The 24,561-nt window shown below is 41.6% G+C and overlaps 1 protein-coding gene across 3 annotated transcripts in view; it reads right to left on the bottom strand.

Annotated features, from left to right (window-relative positions):
* Window positions 1-24,561, bottom strand: part of SELP (selectin P) — a 46,527-nt gene that overhangs the window by 18,912 nt on the left and 3,054 nt on the right. For all 3 annotated transcript variants that reach the window (XM_014845147.3, XM_070498006.1, XM_014845148.3), the window contains exons 2-8: window positions 10,776-10,866; window positions 8,442-8,828; window positions 4,922-5,029; window positions 4,273-4,458; window positions 3,564-3,749; window positions 2,795-2,980; window positions 1,071-1,256 (exon numbers count right to left, since the gene is read on the bottom strand). In XM_014845147.3, coding sequence (XP_014700633.3) covers window positions 1,071-1,256; window positions 2,795-2,980; window positions 3,564-3,749; window positions 4,273-4,458; window positions 4,922-5,029; window positions 8,442-8,828; window positions 10,776-10,866 — 1,330 coding nt within the window. The remainder of the gene's footprint in view (window positions 1-1,070; window positions 1,257-2,794; window positions 2,981-3,563; window positions 3,750-4,272; window positions 4,459-4,921; window positions 5,030-8,441; window positions 8,829-10,775; window positions 10,867-24,561) is intronic.

Below are 24,561 nucleotides of genomic sequence, written 5' to 3'. Positions count from 1 at the left end.
TCTGCCCCTGGCAACCACCATTTTACTTCCTATCTCTATGACTCTGACTACTCTATGTACCTCATATAAGTGGAATCATACAGTATTTGTCTTTTTGTGACCGGCATCTTTCACTTAGCATAATGTCCTTGAGGTTTATCCATGCTGTAGCATATGTCAGAATTTCCTTCCTATTTAAAGCTGAATAATATTCCATTGTATGTGTATGCCACATTTTGCTTATCCATTTATTTGTTGATGGACACTTGAGTTGCTTCCACATTTTAACTATTGTGAATAATGCTGCTATCAACACGAATGTACAAATCTCTCTTTGTATCCAGGGGATTGCCTATAAATTGCCCAGAGATCTCAGTAAACGGCAACATGAAATACCAATATTTCACTTCTGGGACATGACTTCTGTGGGGGTATCCCTTATAAAAAAAATAATCCTAGAGCCCTCCCTAGGTCTTAGTTCTCCCATAAAAGCAAAATATTAAAAACATGAGCTACTGAAAGAGGATCATTTTATAAAATCAGATGACAGACATGTGATTAATAAGGTAAAGTCATTACTATTCTTTTATCTACATTTGTAAGCTCATAGCAGTTTTAAGCTTGCTTTTACACACATTATTTCACAGCCTCTAGAGAGGCAGGGGGGTAAGGCAGATAACAGTACTCCGATTTTACAGAAAACACCAAGCCTCAGAGAAACCAAAAACTTGTTGCCAGGAAATGACGGAACTAGAGTTGATGCCCTGTCCATTACTCTTCCACTGTCCCATGCTGTTCCTGATGCATCATTTCTTCCTCCCAACCCCCATCTCCTTCATACCAATATATCCCACCCCGTACACGCCCATCATTGCAATCCTCACCTTGAGTTACAGTATGCTGTGATAAATGTGTTGTGCTTAAGACTGGCTTTGCTCACCATTTCATCCCTAGTGCCCAGCACAAAGGACCCTGCACACAGTAGGTTCTTAGTGAGTATCTGAATAATAAATGAATGACAGAGCTAAATGTAGATGCTGAGGCTTTAATAAGCTGAGAGACACAGAAGGAAATTTATGACATCACGGTACCTTGACAGACCGGGGCTGGCGCTGTCCACTGTCCCAATTCAGCACACTGAACTACATCAGCTCCTCTCAGCACGAAACCCTCAGCACAATGGAAGCTACAGGTGGTGTTGTACTGAAATGCCATCAAGGATGGGGAGCAATCCATGCTTCCATGGACAGGACTCTCCAGTGGCTCACATGCAATGGCTAAATGGAAGAAGTTATCATCTGAAACTGGGTAATGGAAGGGCTCAGTTCTTTCTCAGAAGAGCCTGTTGAGAGATACTACATCTTTCATACCCACATTGTCAGTATGTTCAGAACCCTTAATCCTCCAGTTTTCAAAAGTGAAACTTCCTAGAACCCCTTCCCATGCCCCTCTTTGCCTGGCTCACTCATCTGCCCTTCAAGTCTCAGCTTAGACTTCACTTTCCTTAAGAAGCTTTCTCTGCCCACCCCAACTCGAGGGTAGGAACTCCTCCAATGTGCTCCCACAGCCCCTGTTCTTGTGCTAAGTGTATGTTCACGCATTATTGTAATTCTTCCCCTTAGACCACGGTCCCCTGGAGGCGGGGGGCAGTCATTCCTAGTGGTACTCAGAGTCAGGCAGAGTTTGGTATGTCGAAGGTCCTCTCGAAATATTTATTGCCATTGTTTGTAGAATTGGATCTGGAAAGAGTAGATACAGTACGGGCTGGACATTTAAGGAAAAAGCTGGAATAGTGTAGCTTACTGTTGACACTCTATTTAGTATGCTTGTAAAGTAATGCCAAGTGGGCTCTGCTGGTGGAACACAGGATGTCATTCTAATCAGACTTCAGTTGCCAAGTGAGTGCAGCCCAAAGTGAGTTCCTGAGCACAATTAAGCGTCAAGCAACCTCAGTTCTGATAAAGACTGGTTTCCTCAGGCTCTTTCTTGGCAAAGCATTTCATCTCCAGGCTGTTCCTGGAGTTTTTCAGAGTGCAAAGACCAACATACACCCTGGCCTTAGACCTCTGGTTTTTATAGAATTGGGGCATTTAAGAACCAAAGATCCTCTAATGCTTCTCTCTTACTTTCCAGATGAGAACAGTGAGGTTCAGAGATTTTGAGTAACTTCCCCAAGGTCTCATAGCTAGACAGTTGCAGAACTTGGCTTGTAATCTAGGTCTCCTGGGAATTCACTAGTCCAACCTTCAATTTCCTGCTACCCTGTTCTGCCTTTCTGTTTTATAAGCCGAAGGTATGAAGCAATTGCACAGAATTCAGTTTTGTGGTATTGTGTAACATGATGCCTAGGATTGCATCACGGACTCTTTTTCAATGCAGTGTCCCTTTGCTTCTTCATCAAAGGTCATCTCCAAAGGCTACGATGTGGAATCTCTCTTTATCCTAATAGCCACTGTTCTGACTGTCTGAAGTATAGGACATTGTCCCCCGCTTGTATATGGCAGTGAGACAGGAAGGGAAAAAAAAGAGGCAGAAACTAAGGTTGATTGAGTGCCCAGCTCTAATGCTACATATTTAAACATGCTATTTAATTGTATACTTTTTATGTACTTGGTGCTCACAGAAGCACCTTCTAATTCTCAGCTCATTTCATGGATGAGAAAACCACGCCTCCTGAAGGGTGAAGCACCTGCTCCAGGTCAAGCCTTGAGGAGGTCATCCTGACATTAACGGCCCTTGATCTTCCCACTGTGCATGGACTTTCCACCAGGACTCTCTCCTGGGTGGACTGGGGGCTGCTAAAGGCAAATCTTACCCTCACAGGCTGGCAAGGGTCCAGTCCACTGGCCAGGGCCAGTACAGTTTAGTGTGTCCCAGCCCCTCACTCGATAACCAGCTTCGCACTCAAATTTGCAGCTGGAACCATATGCAAAGGCAGCGAGGGGATGAACACAGTCCATGGTTCCTTGGCTGGGGGCTTCCAGGCGCTGACACTGCACAGCTGGAAAGAACAACCAGGGACACAGAGAAAGGTACTGAGGAAGGAGAAAAGCCATGCCCACAGTTGGAGAGCAATGGTGGAACTGCCTATGGAGCTAGGCATCCAGGCACCTAGGGTCAGGAGACCCTAGTGATGTTTGTCCAGACGGGGAGCATAGTCTTCAGGGTGACCCAAAGCTCTTAAAAACACAGACTCCTCCAAGGTTTTTCTAAGGTCCCCTACTCCCTTTAGCTCTATAAACCTGTCCCGGTAGGCTTTCTAGCGTCTACTTTCAGGTGTACATGCCACTCTTTCCCTGCTTGTGTGAAACTGATCAATCAGGTTATTCTGAAGCTGGTTGAGGGCTCCGAGTTTTGAGGAAGGGGGAATTTTTAAATTTAGTTTGTGGTAAAATCAACCTCCTGTTTTTCTAGAGCCCGCCACTCTTCTCCTATCCCAGATGTACCCATCTAGCTGAGGGGTAGGTAGAAGGAGAATTAAGTGGTGGCAATTCTTCTGATGGAGAAGCTGGCCAGTTTCATCTCTAGTCCCAGGAAGGACTAGGTGCAGTGGACATTATACATACCCGCTGCCTGAAACTCACCTTTACACACTGGGGCTGAGGCTGTCCACACCCCCGAGGCTGTGCACTGCACCACGTCTGGCCCGACTAATGCAAATCCCTCTTCACAGCTGAAGCTGCAGCTGGACGGGAGCTGGAATGCTTTTGCAGCATGCACACAGGTCATGTTTCCTCGCTCAGGAGTCTTCAAGGGTGGGCACTGGACAGCTGAAAACAACCAGAGAGCAGTGGCATGAGTCCTTGGATTATGTCAGTAGCTTGGAAGCCTTAGGATTCCACAGCAGCTATCTATACCTTCCCCAAGTGACTGGCAAGATGATGAACTTGGTGGGTTAAATGGTCCTTTCAGTAGCTGTTTAGAAAGATCCAAGCACTCTTAGTTTTCATGTACTTTTTGAAGAAGCAAGGTAAAATGATCAAATTTATAACACCCAACCCCTAAGTCCTCATTACTGTGCTCTGTTCACTTCACAATTAACAAAGGGAGAGGGGTCCCTCTGTAATGCTTTTGCCTGAGAATCAAGAATTAAACTGACTACCTCACTCTACAGACACAAAATATCATGAAAATCAAAATTAGTGTTACTTTGGTTGAGGGCTAATATATTAACCAGAATTTCCCAGCTACTGTAGACCCTTATTATTTCTGATGTTTTTTAATAGAGAAAGCTCATTTTCCCCTCTAAAATTCTAGTCATCAGTGAGGATGGAAAGAATAGGGTCTACATACCTACACACTGCGGAGGGTAACTTGTCCACATTCCAGAAGCCAAACATTCCAGCTTGCTGGGTCCATTCAATTTGAACCCTTCGGGACAGCGGAAGCTGCACTCTGAGTTGAAAGAGAAGTTTCCCAGAGGGTGGCTGCAGTTCATGAGCACGTGCTGAGGGAGGTCAAATTCTCCACACTCCGTGACTGCAGGGACAAAAGACTGGTTTTTTCACTGCAGGCTTAGAGACAATGTCAGGTTTGCTGAAAGCTGCAGCTATTTGTATAATCCTCTTAACCCCATCATTTTAGGCTCCTAATGCAACCTGAGCATCTTTACTTGGTGCCTTTGTATTGGCTCCATCTTGGGAAATAATTCTTCCTTCACTGATTTTTATTTCAGATGAGTAAAATTAGCCTTTGTTTTGCTTCTTTTACATTTCCCTTTTGCCTTTTCAGATTTTATGAGCAAATGTTCTTTCTAAGAATAAAATGTTTTACTCAGAGTGTGTGTCTAAGGAAAATTTGAGTGGGGCAGAGAGACAGATGATAGAGAGGGCTCAGGACTAGCCTTTGCTCACCAGGGAGTCCCGTGCGTGATTTGCTTCCTGGCATCACCTCTAGCACAAGACCAATGAGCACAATAATATCAACAAAATAGTGGCCTCACCGTATTCACATTCTGGTCCATAGAATCCGGGGTAGCAAGAACAGGTGTAGTTCCCAATGGTCTCGATGCACTCTCCTTGCTTGCTACATGATGTGTCCTGACAGGAGGCTGCATGGGTACAGAAGGGTCAGAATCATGGGCACTCCCAGAGGTGGAAAGAAAAGCTGGATTCTTGTTCCAAGCCATAGACTCAGCCACTTTTGGGTAAGACTGAGCTACTAGACAACAGAAAACCACAGTGTCCTCTGGACAGCTAGCCTGTTCCCCGTGATGGGCATTGTAGGAACCTGCTGGAGTGTTGCATGGCTTCCATATCAGGCTGCACTTAGTGTTTCCTAAGGAGGAATTGCTATGTGTCGACACAGAGGGACAAATGGAGCCACCGTAGATGTGTAGACAGAGAAAATACTCTATGTGGTACAAAATAGGTTGTGGCTTTTTAACCAAGATATTTATAGAGTTGTATTATCACAGAAGCCCCTATGATGGTATTACAGCATGGAGGTTAAGAACCAGATGTGGGGGGTCACGCTGAAGTGATCAGAATCCTGGTTCTGCTGCCTACTAGTTTGTGACCTCAGGCAAGTTACTTCTCTGAGCCCAACTTACCCAACATTAGGGCCAAAACCCTTCCACCTTTCATTCATTTCAAATCTATGCCCAATACCATACGGTAAAGGAACAGAGGAGGCAAATGAGATGCTTTAGACATGCATGTGGTAAAGGACAAACAACCTTGTGAGGAGATGTTTCACAGGTCTAAACGTGCCAGGCTAAAAGGGTGCAGAGCATGACCCTCACTCAGGCTGCACCACTTTGGTGACGGAACAGAAAAGGGTCAAGGTTTCTTTCTTGCAAGATACTCTTTGAAGGTATATCCACTATGCACTTTGTGGAGGGTTAATATTAAAATCAATACACTGAAAGCACTGAGTATTGATGTTTTCATTTTATTTTACTTTTGCTTGAGGAAGATTGTCCCTGAGCTAACATCTGTGGCAATTTTCCTCTATTTTGTATGTGGGGCACTGCCACAGCATGGCCTGATGAATGGAGTGTAGGTCTGTGCCTGGGACCTGAACACCCGAACCCTGGGCTACTGAAGTGGGGTGCGTGAACTTAGCTACTACACTACAGGGCCAGCCCCAATGTTTTTATTGATGAGGTCACAGCTAAGGGCAAGGTTAGTGGCTAGATTGTTTGCTGGCAGTGCTTCCTCTGTACTAAGCCCTGGACACACATTGGTCCACTTTGGCATCTATTACAGAAGGAAATCCATATGTCACACAGAGAGTTGTACTAATGATCTCTATGTCCCCCCTCAACTGTGAGATGCTATAATTCTGTAAGCCATGCAAAAGGTTCTACAGGAGGAAGTTCCATGGCAGCCCTGAGTTTGGTGAAGCTGCCCTGAGGCAGTGGGAGGGGTTCCAAGAAAGAGAAGTTGCAGGAGGCAGCAGTAGCTGGTAGATAGAAGTTTGGTCCTCATCTTCCATCCTATTCACCTTGCCCTCTAAACTTGACCCCAGTGGTACCTTATAGTATCAACATCTGCCTGCTCTATGCTCTTGGAGCATACAAATTTGGTTCTGATTGTAGCTTCCTCAGGATCTCAGAACTCTAGAAATGGAAAAACAGCTAATGTTCTGTATTCAACTCCATTTCAGGGCTTCAGGCAGTTTAGTAACTTTTTATTCCTTTGGATCTCCAGGAAAGAACATAATGATGATTTAATGAATAAATATTCTTTTGATAGCCTGTTCTGAGGTCTAACAAATCCTGACAAGTAGAGAATTATTCCAACTTAATTTCTTGTTGCAGTATACATATCTATTTCTCATCTATCTCCCACAGAAAATCGATAATTCCCTCTACCCTTTCCATCTTGGATGGCAAAATCAATGAGAATGGCTGTGTTAGTGGAGATGGGAGCCAACTGCATTCAGGCGAAATTGTACCAATTAGTGATGTCTGCTGCCATTGTTGCAGGTTAGAGGAGTGGCATCATTCACGCCAGCAATTCTCAATCTCGTTTCTGTCTTGTAATGTTTTGCAGGCTTTATTGGGGAAGACCATCTTGCAGAAATGTGTGTTGAAGGTTGGGTGGGGAGGGGAAGCAGTGGCGTGTTGGAACGTCTCATGACAGCCGAGACGATCTGATAGGGACAGTTCTAGGATGCAGTGCCCAGGAAGGATGGGCAGCCTGCCAGGAGAGCAGTAGGATGAGCTAATATTCTGCTAATGTCCCTCTTGGTCTGGGAAGAACAAGTCGTTATTTTATTTATTTATTTCACAATAAATTGTTTATAAAATGGTATCTGATTACATGACAATGCCTTTATGGATATATTTTCCCTCAGCCCAGAAGCTTGGATGAGGAGAAGGAGAAAGAAGAGCAAATACTCCGTACTGTGTATTTTGTTCTTTACTGTTGAGGGCTTCTGGTGGGGGGGGTGTGTTTGTAATCTAAAGGATTTAGAACATATACAACAGAGTGTGACATCTGTAAGGTGATTTATTAAAGAAGAAGCTTCAGAGTACTCAGGACTCTCTTGCCCAGGGCAGTCAATACTCTCCCTAGACACAGTGTTCCTGTGCTACACGGGGCAGGAGGGGCTCCTCTAGATGCGAAGCCATGTCAGAAAGATGGAGTCAGCTCTGGCATTAGGCACTTGACTACAGGAAGTCCCAACTTCCAAGCATGTCTGCTTCCTCTGGAACTGGGAGAGGAGAATCAAACACACTCCCAGGGTCTCACCTCAGTTACCTCTTCCCTCTCCTCACCCACCAACCCCCACCAAAGTCCAACACACCTGAAGATATGTTATTGTTGAAGGCAATCTGTAAAGCTTTTGTGACCCTTGGTCGTGTTCTGAAACTGTCTCATAAGAGTGTAGAGAAAAGAACGTGGCAGCATAGGTGGCTAAAAAGCACCAACTCTAGAGTCAACATGAGTTTGAAACTGGCTCCATCATTAAACAGCTTAGAACCTTGGGCAGATCCTTAACAGCTCTGAGCCTTTTCCTCATCAGCAAAATGAGAGTAATAGGAAGATCTGATTGATGAGGTTCTCAGGAGGACTAAATGCACGTGAACTAATAACAATACCCGAAGCCTATTGATGTTCAACAGGTGTTAGTTACAGCTGTGTCTCCTTGGGGCAGGGCTAAGTCTCCGCTCAACCATCCTCTCTCTTATACTAGGGCATAGTGCTGCCAAAAAGCCCTGGACAATAATTTTAAGAGACTAAAACTTCCTGAGCATCTATTTTATCAGTTATAAAATGAGAAGGGTGGGCTGGTTGATATTAAAATTTCTTTCTAGTTTCAAAAGGCCAGTTTTCTCTGATCCTGATTTTATATTCTTCAAGGTGCTCAAAAATGCTGATTGATTAACAGTTCACTCTTTGTTTTCATGTCCCTGACTTTGTGACTTCAATGTTATCGACTCACTGATTATGTTAACCAACCAGGGAGGGTATTTTTTAAACAGAGAGACCTCAGAGTAGAGAAGACCCTACCTGTGTAGCACAGAGCCCGCTTTCTTTTCCAGCAGGGCTCATCATTCCACTTGCCGGGGGCTCTTGGGCTTTTGATGTATATCTCCACACAGTCCTGGTTGTTCCCCTTGTTGTTGGGCTCGTGGTCAGCCCAGTTCTCGGCCTCCTTGGTGAGGGTCTTTTTGGTTCCCACCCAGGTCCATTTATTATTGATCTTTCGAATCCCAATCCAGTAGTAAGAGCTATGGCGAGGTAAGACGTCATTGAGGTAAGTAATTTCATTTTTATTCTGGATGGCCACTAGATCTGTGTAGTACTTCTGGCAGAATTCCCGGGAATCGTTCCATGAGTATGTTTTGTTGCTGTGATGGTAAGTCCACGCTGCCACTTCTCTCTGGTTCACTAGTTCTGGGTAAGGGAGAGTGAGTGCCGGGTTAGCATCCCTAACCAGAAGGAGGCAGTGAGCATAAGTACACTTCTTTGAAATCAGATGAGTTTCTGACTAGGAGATGAATACCCAAAACATGACTAACGTAGTTGTTTTAAGGAAAGAGTGGTTTCCATCTTTCACTTAAAATATACATGAAGTCAGAATAGGAAAATGTCTTCTTCTGAGGATCCTTGGTATTAATCATAAGATACCAGAGCTGGAAGAGACATTAGAGGTCATCTAATCTTCTCCTTTTATCAATGAAGGAGGCATATTAGATAATTTGCCCAAGTCCAAATTAAATGCCATAAAATGTCTTGATGGCTGCCTTGTATCTACAGGTTTTACCATTTCACATAGCAAATAAGATGCTTTGTGATCTAGAGCCTCCTTGCTGACCCAGCCTTATCACCTGCCATATTTACTTTCTTAGCAAAACAGAACTCCTACTTCCGTGTGTTTGCACATGCTCTTCCTGCTGTCCCGGCTGCCCTCCCCCGGCTTGTGCCTGGTAAACTTCTTCCCCATACTTTCCATGACCTTCCTAGGTAGGCTTAGTGTTTCTTCCTCCAGGCTCCCACTGCACCTTGTCTCTGCCTCTGCCTCCCTCATGGCCTCGTATTGTGATGTCTGTTTATATGACATGGTCCACACCTGCTGCATTGTGAATCCTGATGCTGGTCTCTTTTTAGCTGGATCCTTAACATCGAGCATAGAGCTCGGCGCTTAATAGGTCTTAAATAAGTACTTGAGTGAAACACAGGAGTTTGTGGCAGAGGCAGGTTAGAAATCAGATCTCCTGGTTCGCAATCTTACACTCATTCTACTGCTCTTGGCTGTTTCTCTTTGATAAATTACTCTACTTCCTTCATCTCTGCTTGCTCCCTTTTTTTTTTTTCTTTTGAGAAAGATTAGCCCTGAGCTAACATCTGCCACCAATCCTCCTCTTTTTTGCTGAGGAAGACTGGCCCTGAGCTAACATCCATGGGCATCTTCCTCTACTTTATACGTGGGATGCCTGCCACAGCACGGCTTGACAAGCAGGGCATAGGTCCTCGCCCAGGATCTAAACTGGTGAACCCCCGGCTGCCGAAGCAGAATGTGCAAACTTAACCGCTGTGCCACCAGGCCAGCCCCTTGAAACCATTTTTTAAAATAGTAACTTGCTGTGCCACTGGGCTGGCCTCATACTTACTCACTTCTTTACAAGTGTTTGTGATGAAGAATGTGCCCTTTAACAGCATAAAGGGCACTATGATGACAGATATTGTTCTTCTAGCCAGTGGGAGCTCCCCTGGGCCAGAAGAGGCCAGGCCCGTGTGAAGAGGTCTACATTGCAAGCAATCAGGCCTGGAAATGGCTCCCTTTCCTGTTTATAAAGTCTTGTTCCTATTCAACCATGCTGCCCACATGAAAGTCAGTCCCTCCCTCACTGACACTTCTATTGCAATATTTTGCCTTAAGACTTTATTCTGATATGGCCAGGGCTGCATTATGACTTTTGTGGACTCGAGGTAATTTTGCCTTGGTAGGCCCCTTTCTTTATAATAACACACTAAAAACTATATTTTACAGTTGCAGTGGTATAAAGATGAATATATTAATATTATATACTAAAACAGTTTCTTTGAGTTAAAAGAAAATAATTTCTAAAGAAATTAAAACATTTTTGTGAGTTCCTGAAAATCACGCGGGCCTGTGCCTCCTGTGCCTGTTGGATAAACTTGTCCTGGATTTATCTAAGTTCTTCCTGAAGACTTTTCTACCAATATGATGGTGTTGGGTGCATTTTTCTTCCAGGAATCTGGGCTTGGACAGTTTTCTCATGCCTCACAACAACTGGCTACCATCCTTAACTTCTCCCACTTGCCTCTGGACTCTACCTAATTACTCAGGGCCAGGTGAAGTGTTAGTACGAAGGTTACCGTAGATCAGGGCACAGAAGAAAAAAAGTTGTGCACTTCTGAAGACCACTCTGTGAAATCTCCAGCTCCAGATGGCTTTTAGGCAGCTGGCCTAAAACAAGAAAAGAAAACTTCATTTTAGTATCCATGTACAATCATTGTGGCCAAAAAATTCTAGTTAATAATCATTATATTGAGTTATAATCCTGCCTGTTTCCATTGTCGGGGGGGGGGGGGCGGGGAGGGCTGCACAAGCCCTCTCCTCCCTTCTTGCTTCTCACTGCCCTGCTTCCAAGTCCTACCCCACTTGGATGCTATACTAAGGCTGAAGACAAAATTCATTTCCTCGTTCATTCAACAAATATTTATTGAGTAACCACTTTGTGCCACTAATATTTTTCTTTTATGATACCTTTTGAGACATGCATGTAAGAAAAATACTATCATTATTAGGCAATAATCTGCCTTTAAGAACTAGTATGCCATACTGAGAATAATAGGAAGTCACATGAAAACTCCCTGAGGCATACAGATAATGTCTGACCTATACTTTGATGCACAGAGCATCAACTACTTGTGCTATGCTATGCCATCTATACTGTATTATTGGTCTATGTTTTGTCTTCTTGCTTTACCATTTCAGCGTGTATCTACAATACTACTTAATGTTTAATATACATATGTGTCTACATATGCATTTAATATTTATTAATATGTATATAACAAACCTATTCCCCTTGGATCTCTAGCAAGTATAATTTCTCAGGAGCTCCCTTCTGCTGGGATTTTATCAAATCTATTAACATTTTTTAAATGTTTTCAGACAAGGAAGTCCCGGAAATGCTCATCTTGTCCAATTCCCTCATGTTGCACATAAAAGTACTGAAGGTTGGAGAGTCTAAAATAATATCTTTAAAATGACAGCAGCAGAGCCTGGCTTTGAAGCAAGAGCTTTTTCCTCTCTACTATTTTACCTTCATAAACCTCCAAGCTTCTAAATCCATGCTGCATTGTTGTTGTAGATGATAGAGTGCATGACAGGACAGAGCCTAGCTGCTGCCTCGGCACCCTTCCAAAGCCACCCAAGCATAACCACCAACACAAAAACTGTGCACTTGCTTTGCAGTCGAAGCTTTATCATTCTTCCAGCCAGAATGCTGCGTAAACCACCCCCCCATATAGAAATTCTGAATTGCCACAGAACAAACTCTACTGGTGGTAGTGGTGGTGGAGTGGTGGTGGGGGTGTGTGTGGACATGCACATGCACTATTGAATACAGCCTGAGGTTCTGAATATTGGCTTTGATAAATAGGCATATTTTGTGTTCTTATGAGCTAAGAAGCTAATCAATTGGCCTCTGCAGAGCCTATGATCAAACACTGAGAGTATCATAATGTTATGCTGCTTATTTGCGCAGGAAGCATGGTGATAATCATTTAATGGGGACTTGATCCCACTGAGTTCTTTCTGGATTGTGTTGTCTCACCAGCTATTATTAGTACCACCTTTCTATGCAATACTCAAAATGTACCATGCCAGGTGCTACAGCAGAAATCTTTAAATCAGGATGAGCCTGACTTCTCAAGGATGCACCACCAAGGAGAATAAGTAAATCTATGTTCAGATTCCCAACTCCCACATGTACACTTTCCTAAAACCAAGTTGCCTAAGAATATGTCTTTCTCCCACTTTACAAAAGAAATCACACCTTTCATTAATCTGACTCTTAATTAGAATGGGGCCTTGCCCTTGGTGTTTGGCACATCAAATAACATTGATATACCAGACAGAGACAATCCGAAATATTGGTGTAGGTATTGAGAACTTGAATGCTTCAAAAGGTAGCGTGACAAATCTTTTTCAAATACAGTGGTTTTCATTAGTCTGCTTTCATCAACTTTGAGGTTGAACTCAATTAAGTTGTCAGATGCTAAACCATCGACTAGATTTTAATGATAAATCACTATGTAATTTTGGGCATATAAATTGGAAGGAGTTCAAAGAATTGAGAGATTGCTATAATAAAACTTCCATTTTCATTTACTTATTCATGTGAATAAGGTTTCTCAATGTTTGAATCCTGAAAAACAAAATATAGGAATAGGATTGATGCTGAAACTTTCTGGTTGTATCCATAACTAATATTCATGGTTGGTTACATGAACAAATAAGGAAAAAGCCCCTCTTCTCATTTGGAGATGCATCTTCAATAGCATTTTAAATATAAAAGTTAGTTATTTATCAATATTTGTAGTGTATTTATGCTGCTTTATTTAATTGTGTACTAAAAGTAATTGTCATGCTAACTCAATCAAAAGGAAAGATTTTTTTATCATGTAGAGACTTAGATTTAAATTTTGTATATTTTTATTTTTGTGAAGAAGCATGATATAGTGATTAAGAAAAATACTTTAAGCTTAAAAATGTACTCTATTAGGTTAAAATTTTGTAGAGGATGTAGAACAGAAATAGAGATTAAAGAAGAGAAAATGAATAATATAAAATCTCCTATTATTAGGAGCTTGTTTGCATTTTTTTTTCAAATCACTACAGTATTTAATTCCGTTAGATAAACTTTAAGAAATGATGTAAAATGTATTTATTGTAAAAGGGCAATCTTTACAATGTACTGGAAATCACATCTTTTATTACTTTTAAAACTTAGGATGAAAAATTTTAGCTCTCCACTTAGAAAGGTGCACGAGGTTACATAGTTTTCTGGCATTGTTTTGGAGGTACAAAAGCAAAAACATTGCTACTGAAGAGCATGGGGTTGTAGCCCTCATGAAGGGAAGCCCCATATTTGTCTTTGAACCTGTGCTGGGTTTCTTCTCAGGTAGATCGGAGGAGGAATGCAGTGATTTTAGTCTAGTGGTGCTCTTCCTATGCCCTTAGGAAGTGGTTCTCTCCCTGTACGGAGTATTTCTAGGGGTTTCTCTGGCTTTGGAGCCGGCTCAGGAAGTGTGTGGGGAGGGTGACCGGGTCAGGCTCCAGATCCCTTATCACCATGCCCAGCTCCACCCACTATACCAACAGAGCTGTTTCATATTTTAACTTGTTTATTTGTTTAAACTTTTAAATATGGTTTGGCTTAAACAAAACTGAGAGAGAGAGAGAGGGAGAGCTGGTTTGAAACATTTAAGGTTTTAGAGGGCTGGTAGGTGATACTGCTCGAGGCACAATATCCAAGATAGGAAAATGCAAGTCATTGTGCATCCCTGCTCCAACAGACCATAGTTTCCCATTTTTTTTAAATCACCAAATACCTAGAATCACCTCTCATAGATTACTTAAGAACTGCAGGAGACTGTGAAGATTAATTCAAGTCAATCCAGCATTCCTCCAGCATTCTGTGGCAAGTGTTTTGGACCATGAATGCTCAAGATGGGGCCACCACCACTTGCCATTACCGAGACCCCATGAGTTTAGAGGACTTGACCAAGCTTGCTCACCTGAGGGTGTGTTAGGTTAACACAGTGATTGTTATGCTCACAGGGCTTATGAACTCCTTTGAAAGTCTGATAAAGGCCATAGTCAAGATTCTTTAAAAAATGCACACTTGCAATTTTTTAGACAATTTCAGAAGGTTCATGGACCCACTAAGTCTATCCACGTTTAATGAACCCAAAGTTCAAATCTCTTTGTTAACTCTAAGGCAGCACTTTGACTCTGGCAACTGACAAGGGTTTTGTGTGTGGGTATGGATGCACAATGCTTAAAGATCTTCTCTCGAGGAGATTGCTGGGAAGATGGCAGTGTAGGAGAACTCTGAACATCTATCCTTGGAATAATTACCCCTGAGAGAGAACCGAAAACTGGATAAAAAGAACCCCCACAACAAGGAACCGTGCCGACTGAGGTGGAAGAGGCAGAAATTTCTTTCTGGAGAGGAAAAAGCCACATTCTAGCCACCGTACTTCATGGCCAGGAGCAATCTTAAGTTGCGAAGCATTCCCTGGAGGAGTAGGGGATCTGACTAGGAGACCTTTGCTTCTATAAGCAGCTTTTGGACCCAGTACGAGATGAGAGTCATAATACGTGGCTTTGCTAGCTACTAACAACCATGGGGAATGCCCACAGAAACACCATTGAACACAAGGGAAAGAAAAAGCCTGCTCTTAAAGGGCCCACACACAATTCCACCTGTTCTGAAAAGCAAACTAAAATCACCAGAAAGTAAAGTACACAGTCCTTTGGTGAAAAAGACTCACTTGATAGGCTTTAGGTGCATCTCAGCGAGAGGTGAGACCTCCCCAGGCTGGGACCACCTCCCCAGGGACTGACACATTGGCAGTGGCCATTATTGTGACCTTGTACAGGCATGCTGATACAGATGCTGGCAGATGCCATTGGAGTTCTTCCCCTGGCCTGTTAGTCCAGGGGTCTGCCACACCCACTAGGGCACCGATTTAATCCAGCTCAGCCAGGGCAGGCAGCCCACCCTAGGGACTAGCCCCACCCAACAGCAAGCCCTCAGGCAACTTGTGGGCCAGCATAGGTGGGGTGGATGGGACATCTGCAGCAGGCAAGTGGGTCTGCCTCTGCTGGGTAGGGCACACATGACAGTGTGTGAGGCCTCTGCATGGGGGCAAATGGGTCCACTTCAGGGGGTCAGGGTGCATGCATGAGGCATGTGCTGACAGTGTGTGTGGACCTGTGGGTGGTGGGTCTTCTCAGCTGCAGCAGACATGTGCTTCTCAAACAGCCACATAGGGAATAGGCCCCACCTTCCAGCACCTGAAACAATTGTGTAGTGCCATGCTTGGGGTTGGCCCCACCCAGCTGCACTACTGAAATCTGACAACAGTCTTGCAGGCCAGAAGGCCTAGAGCAATTGTGAGCCCCTTAGCCTAGCAACCAGCCATGCCAGGGCCCTTCTTACTTAACAAAAAACTGCAATAGGAATGTACTATTAGACCTTGCAGCCAACTGTGCTGGGGCCCCCCATGTCCAATAAAGTGACTGAAGGGACCATGGCAGCTGCACACAGCTGAGCATTACGACCAGCAGCCAGGGGGACAGCCTAGCCTCCTCATGTACCTGCAGCAAGTGCAACCCTGCCACAACAGAAGGACACACATAGCCCACACAAGGGTCACTCCTGCAACATTTGGAACTGGTGACAAGAGGGAAGCACACTGCTGGGCCTCATAAGGCACCTCTTAAGGCCACCTCTACAAGATTGGGAGATGTACCTGATTTACCCAATACATAGATATAAGCACAGAGAAAGAGGCAAAATGAAGAGGCAAAGGAATATGTTCCAAATAAGGGAATGGGACAAGTTCTCAGAAACAGAACAAAATGAAACAGAGATGAGAAATCTACCCAATAAAGAGTTCAAACTAATAGTTATACAGATGCTCACTGGTCTTGGGAGAAGAATGAATGAATTTAGTGAGAACTTCAACAAAGAATTGGAAAATACAAAAAATAAATGAAGAATACAATAATGGAAAGGAAAAAATCATTAGAGGGAATTAACAGCAGAGTAGATGAAGAACAGATCAGCAAGCTGGACAAAAGACTAGAGGAAATCACCCATGCTGAACAGATAAAAGAAAGAAGAATTAAAAAGAATGAGGACAGTCTAAGGGAGCCCTGTGACAACATCAAGCACACTAGCATCTGTATTATAGGTGTCCCAGAAGGAGAAGAGAGAGATAAAGGGGCAGAGAATCTATTTGAAGAAATAATAGCTATAAATTTTCTTAACCTAAGGAAAGAAACAGACATCCAGACACAGAAAGCACAGACAGCACCAAACAAGATAAACCCAAAGAAGCCCACACCAAGACACATTTAAATTAAAATGTCAAGAATTAAAGATAAAGAGAGAATCCTAAAAGCTGCAAGAGAAAGGCAACAAGTTACATACAAAGGAAACACTATAAGGCTATGAGCAGATTTCTCAGCAGAAACCTTACAGGCTAGAAGAGAGTGGCATGATATATTTAAAGTGCAGAAAGGGAAAAAACCTACAGCCAAGAATACTCTACCTGGCAAAGTTATCATTCAGAATGGAAGGAGAGATAAAGAGATTTCCAGACAAGCAAAAACTAAAAGAGTTTATCACCAATAAACTAGCCTTACAAGAAACATTAAAGGGCTTTGTTTAAGTGGAAAAGAAAAGGCCACAAATAGGAATAAGAAAATTACCCCCAAAACCCCCAATAAAATTCCTGGTAAAGGTAAATATACAGTAAAGGTAGCAGATCAACCATCTATGAAGCTAATATGAAGATCAAAAGACAAAAGTACTAAAATTATTTACTTCCATGATAAGAAGGTAACAGATACACATGCACAAAAAAGAGGTTAAATATGATGTCAAAAACATAAAACATGGGAGGAGGGGAGTAAAAGAATAGAGCTTTTAGAAAGAGGTCAAACTGAAGAGACCATCAACTTAATCTATATTGCTGTTTACATAAGTTATTATATATGATCTTCATGGTAATCACAGACCAGAAACCTATAATAAATACACAAAAAATTAAGAGAAAGGAACCCAAACGTAATACTAAAGAAAGCCATCAAAGCACAAAGGAAGAGAGCATGAGAAGAAAGGAACAGAGAAGAACTACTAAAACATCCAGAAAAAAGTAATAAAATGGCAATAACTACATACTTATCAATAGCTACTTTAAATCTCAATGGACTAAATGCTCCAATCAAAAGACATAGGGTGGCTGATTGGATAAAAAAACAAGACCCGTATGTATGCTTCATACAAGAGACACACTTCAGTCCTAAAGACCCTCACAAACTGAAAGTGAAGGGACAGAAAAAGATGTTCCATGCAAATGTCAATGAAAAGAAAGCTGGGATAGTAATACTTATATCAGACAAAATAGACTTTAAAACAAAAATTCTAACAAGAGACAAGGGCATTACATAATGATAAAATGAACAATCCAACAAAAGGATATAACACTTGTAAATATCTATGCACCTAACATAGGAGCATCTCAATATGTAAAGCAATTACTAATGACAAAAAAAGGAGAAATAGACAGTTAACACAACAATAGTAGGGGACTTTATCACTCCACTTACACCAATGGATAGATCATCCGAACAGAAGACCAAAAAGGGAACATTGGCTTTAAATGACACATTAGATCAGATGGACTTAGTAGATATATACAGAACATCCCATCCCAGAACCACAGAATACAGATGCTTTTTGAAGTCACGTGGAACATTCTCCAGGATAGATCACATACTAGTCCACAAAACAAGTCTCAATAAATTTAAGAAGACTGAAATAATATGAAGCATCTTTTCTGACCACAACAGTAAGAAACTAGAAGTCAACTACAGGAAGAAAATTGGAAAAGCCACAAATATGTGGGCTTAAACAACATGCTACTGAACAACGATCGGGTCAATGAAGAAATCAAAGGAAAAATAAAGAAATATGTGGAGACAAATGAAAATACAACATGCCAAAATTTATGGAATACAGCCAAAGTGGTTCTAAGAGGGACATTTATAACAATACAAGCCTACCTCAACAAACAAGAAAAATCTCAAATAAACAATCTAACAGTGCATCTAAAGGAACTGGAAAAAGAAGAACAAACAAAGCCCAAAATCAGTAGAAGGAAGGAAATTATAAAAAGCAGAGGAGAAATAAATGAAATAGAGACTAAAAAAAAAAAAAGAAAAAATCAATGAAACTAAGAGCTAGTTCTCTGAAAAGATAAACAAAATTCACAAACCCTTAGCTAGACTCACCAAGAAAAAAGAGAGAAGGCTCAAATAAATAAAATCAGAAATGAAAGAGGAGAAATTATGACAGGAACCTCAGAAATACAAAATATTATAAGAGAATACTATGAAAAACTATGCCAACAAATTGGGCAATCTAGAAGAACTGGATAAATTATTAGAATCATACAACCTTCCAAAACTAAATCAAGAAGAAATAGAGAATTTGAATAGACCAATAACCAGTAAGGAGATTGAATAGTAATCAAAAACCTCCCAAAATATAAAAGTCCAGGACCAGATCGCTTCCCTGGTGAATTCTACTGAAGATTCAAATAAGACTTATTACCTTTCCTTCTCAAACTCTTCCAAAAAAATTGAAGAGGAGAGGGTGGTTCCTAACTCATTCTAAGAGGCCAATATTACCATGATACCAAAATCAGAAAAGGAAAACAGAAAAAAAGAAAATTACAGGCCAACATCCTGATGAACTTTGATGTAAGAATCCTCAACAAAATACTAGCAAATCGAATGCAATACTTTAAAGAGACCATACACCATGAACAAGTGAGATTTATTCCAGGTGTTGCAGGGATGGTTCAACATCCACAATCAATCAATGTGATACATCACATTAACAAAACAAGGAATAAATATCACATGATCATCTCAATAGATGCAGAGACAGCATTTGACAAGATACAGCATCCATTTATGATAAAAAAGCTTAATAAAATGGATATAGAAGGAAACATAACATCATAAAGACTATATATGACAAACCCATGGCTAATATCTTCTCAGTGGAGAAAAACTGAAAGCTATCCCTCTAAGAACAGAAACCAGACAAAGATGCTCACTTTTGCCACTCTTATTTAAAATAGTATTGGAAGTCCTAGCCAGAGCAATCAGGCAAAACAAAGAAATAAAAGGGTTCCAAATTGGAAAAGAAGAAGTGAAACTGTCACTCTTTGCAGATGATATGATTTTATATTTAGAAAACCCTAAAGAATCCACCAAAAAACTTTTAGAAATAATAAATGAATATGGTAAAGTTGCAGGATATAAAATCAACATACAAAAATCAGTTGTGTTTCTATACACTAACAACAAAGTAGTAGAAAGAGAAATTAAGAATACAGTCCCATTTACAATTGCAACAAAAGAATAAAATACCTAGGAATAAACAACAAGAGAGATGAGAGACCTGTATGCTGAAAAGTATAAAACATTGTGAAAGAAATGGAAGAAGTCACAAAGAAATGGAAAGATAGTCTGTACACTTGGATTGGAAGAATTGGCATAGTTAAAATGTCCATATTCCCTAAAGCAATCTACAGATTCAATGCAATCTCCATCAAAGTTCCCATGACATTTTTCACAGAAATAGAACAAAAAAATCCTAAACTTTATATGGAACAACAAAGGACCCCGAATAGCCAAAGCAATCCTGAGGAAAAAAAACAAAGCTGGAGGTATTATACTCCCTGATTTCAAAGTATTCTACAAAGCTTCAGTAATCAAAACAGCATAGTACTCCACAAAACCAGACACACAAATCAATGGAACAGAACTGAGAACCCAGAAACAAACCCACACATATATGGATGGCTATTTTCAACAAGGGAGCCAAGAATATACCATGGAGAAGGGAAAGTTTCTTCATTAAATGGGAAGACTGGACAGTCACATGCAAAAGAATGAAAGTAGAAAGTAGACTATTATCTTATACCATACACAAAAATTAGCTCAAAATGGATTAAAGGCTTGAATGTAAGACCTGAAGCCATAAAACTTCTAGAAGAAAACATAGGCAGTATGCTCTTTGACATCAGTCTTAGCAGCATATTTTCAAATACGATGTCTGACCAAGCAAGGGAAACAAAAGAAAAAAAATAAACAAATGGGACTACATGAAGCTAAAAAGCTTCTGCACAGCAAAGGAAACCATCAGCAAAATGAAAAGACAACCTAACAATTGGGAGAAGATATTTGCCAACCATATGTCTGATATGGGGTTAATATCCAAAATACAAAAAGAACTCATACATCTCAACAACAAGAAAAACTAACAACCCAATTAAAAATGGGCGAAAGATCTGAACAGGCATTTTTCTGAAGAAGATATACAAATGACCAACAGGCACATGAAAAACTGTTCAACATCACTAATTATTAGGAAAATGCAAGTCAAAACTACAATAAGGTACCACTTCACACCCATCAGAATGGCTATAATTAACAAGACAAGAAATAACAAGTGTTGGAGAGACTGTGGAGAAAGGGAACTCTCATGCACTGCTGGTGGGAGTGCAAACAGGTGCAGCCACTATGGAAAACAGTATGGAGACTCCTCAAAAAACTAAGAATGGAACTACCCATATGATCCAGCTATTCTACTGCTGTGTATGCACCCCAAAATCATGAAAACACGAATGCATAAAGATACATGCACCCCTATGTTCACTGCAGCATTATTCACAATAGCCAAGACTTAGAAACAAGGTATGTGCCCATCATCAGATAAATGGATAAAGAAGATGTGGTATATTTACACAATGGAATACTATTCAGCCATAAAAAAGATGAAATCTTGACATTTGTGACAACACTGATGGACTTTGAGGGTATTATCCTAAGCAAAATAAGTCAGAGGGAGAAAGTCAAATACTGTATTATCTCACTTGTAAGTGAAAGATAAAGACAACAACAACAACAACAAACACACAGATACAGAGATTAGATTGGTGGTTACCAGACGGGATAAAGGGAGCAGGGGGGCAAAAGAGATGACTAGGCTCACGTGTAAGGGGATGGATAGTAATTAATCCTTGGCTTGTGAACACGATGTAATCTACACAGAAATCGAAATATAATGATGTACACCTGAAATTTATATAATGTTATAAACCAAATGTTGCCTCAATAAAAAACAAACAAATAAATAAATAAAACCAAAACCAAACAAACAAACAAAAATCTTCCTTCAAGTAATAATTTTCCTGAGACTTCTTCGGGGTGGGCAGGCCTTCGCATATCTACTCCTGCTCTACATTGTGGTCTTCAGGACGGTGCTGGATGTAGGATGCTGAAGAGCTAAGGATTCTATCCTTGTGTTACTAAGCAAGTGAAGCGTTGAAACAAGAGGAAATATCTCTCTAGGAGAAGGAGCCCCACGCTCTGCTAAGCTTTAATGTTCTCTGGCAGCCTCCTTCTAACTGGAAGTTGCTGGGAAGGTCTGAGACTTTGTCAATAGAAGAACATCCTGCGCCTGTGTAAAACTTCTTTAAGGCTGCTGCACACGTTGGTTGTCTTTAACTTTATTTTTCCAAAGAACTAAAAGTGATTAAGGGATGAAGAGGGGGCAGAGAGAAAGTGGAAGGAAGTAACCATTTTTCCCTTGAACTCACTTTGCACAGAAAGAGGTACTAGATGCAAGTGGGAGTCCTATGGCTGCCAGTGTTCCAGGTGGCTTACAAAGTTGGCAGGAACGGTACCACGGAAAGAGATTCTGCCCTCCTATGCTGTAGACCACAGCTGTGCAACTTTAGAAGCAGAATCGAAAAATATCCTTCCCTGGACTACTTGTCTTCCTCTCAGTGCCCAGTTTCTCTCCTTCCCTTACAGTTCAGCTTTTGTAACTTCTTGCTTCCCCTTTACTCTCCAGCTCCTTACCCCACCAGCATACAAAACTGCTCTTGCCAACTTTAGCACTGTCATTCTAATTGCCAAACCCAGTGAAGAATTCCACTCATCTTCCTTGACCTTTCTTTAGTAATAAATACTACTGACCACTTCCTTTTGCTTAAAATGTTTCCCTTGATTATTGTCTTGATTCTTTGCTGACACTTTGAGCAATTTTTCTGAGTCTTCCTCTGAATTTACCTAAACCCTCTGCCTTCACTTGCAGAACCAGAGATTCCCCTGGGTTCCTGCCCCATGACCCTATTCTCTTACCACTCTGCTACTTTCCTGGGGTCTTCTCATGGTCATCATCCAATGGCCCCCAGTCAGCATCTCCATCCCTGACTTCCCTCCGGAGCATGAGGTCCACAATTCAAATGCAAAGCAAATATCTGAGCACGTGTCTGGAGGGAGCTGCTGGCAGAGGCTTCTCAAGGGCAAGGGCTTTGACTCATCAGGTCTGAATCCCAGCCATAGTAGAGAGCGGATGCTTAATGCTTAATAAATATTTTATGGATGAATGAATAAATTATTGAACAATGGCAGGAAAGTGACAAAAAGTAAGATGCACGTGTGCTGAATAGGAAAATGTTGGGAAAATATGTGATAATTATAACTAAGTACATATGGTTGCAGCAGCAACTGTATCAAATTTAAAGGTGTACTACAATTAGGTAGAAGAGCACAAGAAGGCTGTGCAAAAAAATATGCTCTTGGCACTTTGTATCATTCTGTTTGAGTGTGAGAGAAACAAGGGGCATGATGGCTCACTCTCTTGTACACCCCACGTGAGAGAACAATTGAGCAGGACTCACTCTCTTAACTCCATGTAGGTGGGCTATAGGGGTAAGTGGAGGAGAAGTAAGGGAATCAAGGACTGTTACCATAGGTGGTCTGTCTCAGGAAAGCCTGAAAGGGCATCAAATAGCAGCAACTCTTAGAAGTGGGGGAGGAGAAAGCAAATTTCAATCTAACCCTCCTGGGTGGGTGTGACTCTCTGAAAGCCTCTAGCACCAAGTGGGGCTCATATAAGGGATGTATGTTCTTACTAACAGACAATATCACTGACCTGTGGGTCTACAACCTATAGACCCTATAACCCACCTGCAAAGTCTTCCATCAAGTGGGACCAGGGAGGGAAGACCAAGGATCTCTCCCTTGACCAAACCCTTCACATCAGTCTCTCATCATCTAAATCCTGTTGGCTTTACCTTCTGACAAGATAGATACCTGGTTGTTCTCCAAATCTCCACTTTACTGCTACAGCACTAGTTCAGATATCATTGTTGCTTTCCTGGACCAGGGCAATCATCTTCTAATTGGTCTCTTTTCCTCAAGATTACCCATCTTCAATTCTTTCCCTCTAATACAGTCCAAACGATATTCCTAACACAAAAACCTGATAATATTGCTTCACTACTTAAAGTCCATCAGCTGTTCCTACTCCCTGAACAAGACATGTAATCTCTTCAAGATGCTACATGCAAGACCCTTCAAGATGTGGCTTCCTCCTATTTGTCTGGTCTCGTCTCTTGCCATTACCCCTCAATTACCCCCACACAAACAAAATTCTACATTTATAACAGACATCTTATAGTTTCCTTAATGTACTGTATGTTCCCCATGTTCTTCTTCTGCCCAGGGCACCCTTTCCTTCTTGTGTGCCTAGTTCTATAAGTCCAAAAATCTCCCCCTCAGAGAAACCTTTCCTGTCACCAATCTCCTCCACCCCACACCACGTTATGTGCTCCCTCTATATTGCCTGTGTACTTTCCCGTTATTATTTCCATAACCATTGATATATTAATTGCCTACAATGTGTCAGGCACTGTTCTAGGCATGCATTGACATTAAAATGGTAAAAACAGACATAATTCCCGTCCTGATGGAATGGACGTTCTACTGAGGGAGACAAACAATGAAACAACCACCAATAAACGCACAAGAGCACTGAACAAGTAAATGTGAAAAATATAAGATAACGATATATGCTAGGTAGAGAATTCAATGGGGTCATGTGATAGAATGACTGGTTGGTTATATAAGACAGAGAGGTCAGGGCAGATCTCTCAAAGAGGTGACATTGAAGTTAAGAGCAGAATGACGAGAAGAAACCATATCATGAGAAGCAGGAAGAAGAGCGTTAAAGAGAGAAGAAAAGGCTAATGCAAAGTCTTTAAGGTGGAAGTGAAGTGTGGAGAGTTCAGAGAACATGAAGACATCAGTGTGGCTGGAATAGAATGAGCAAGGGGAAGAAGAGCATGAAATGAAGATCTGGTGACAGATCACTCTGGGATTTGGAAGCGAAAACAAGGGGAGGAGGTTTTATTCTAAGTGAGTAGGGCAGAGGAATTTTTAAGAGAGGTAGTGATGTGGTCTGATTGATGTTGGAAATTGGGAGGTCCT

This window comes from Equus asinus, chromosome 25 (genome assembly GCF_041296235.1).
Source record: "Equus asinus isolate D_3611 breed Donkey chromosome 25, EquAss-T2T_v2, whole genome shotgun sequence".
NCBI classification, from domain to species: Eukaryota; Metazoa; Chordata; class Mammalia; order Perissodactyla; family Equidae; genus Equus; species Equus asinus.
This window is presented reverse-complemented; position numbering and strand designations above follow the sequence as displayed.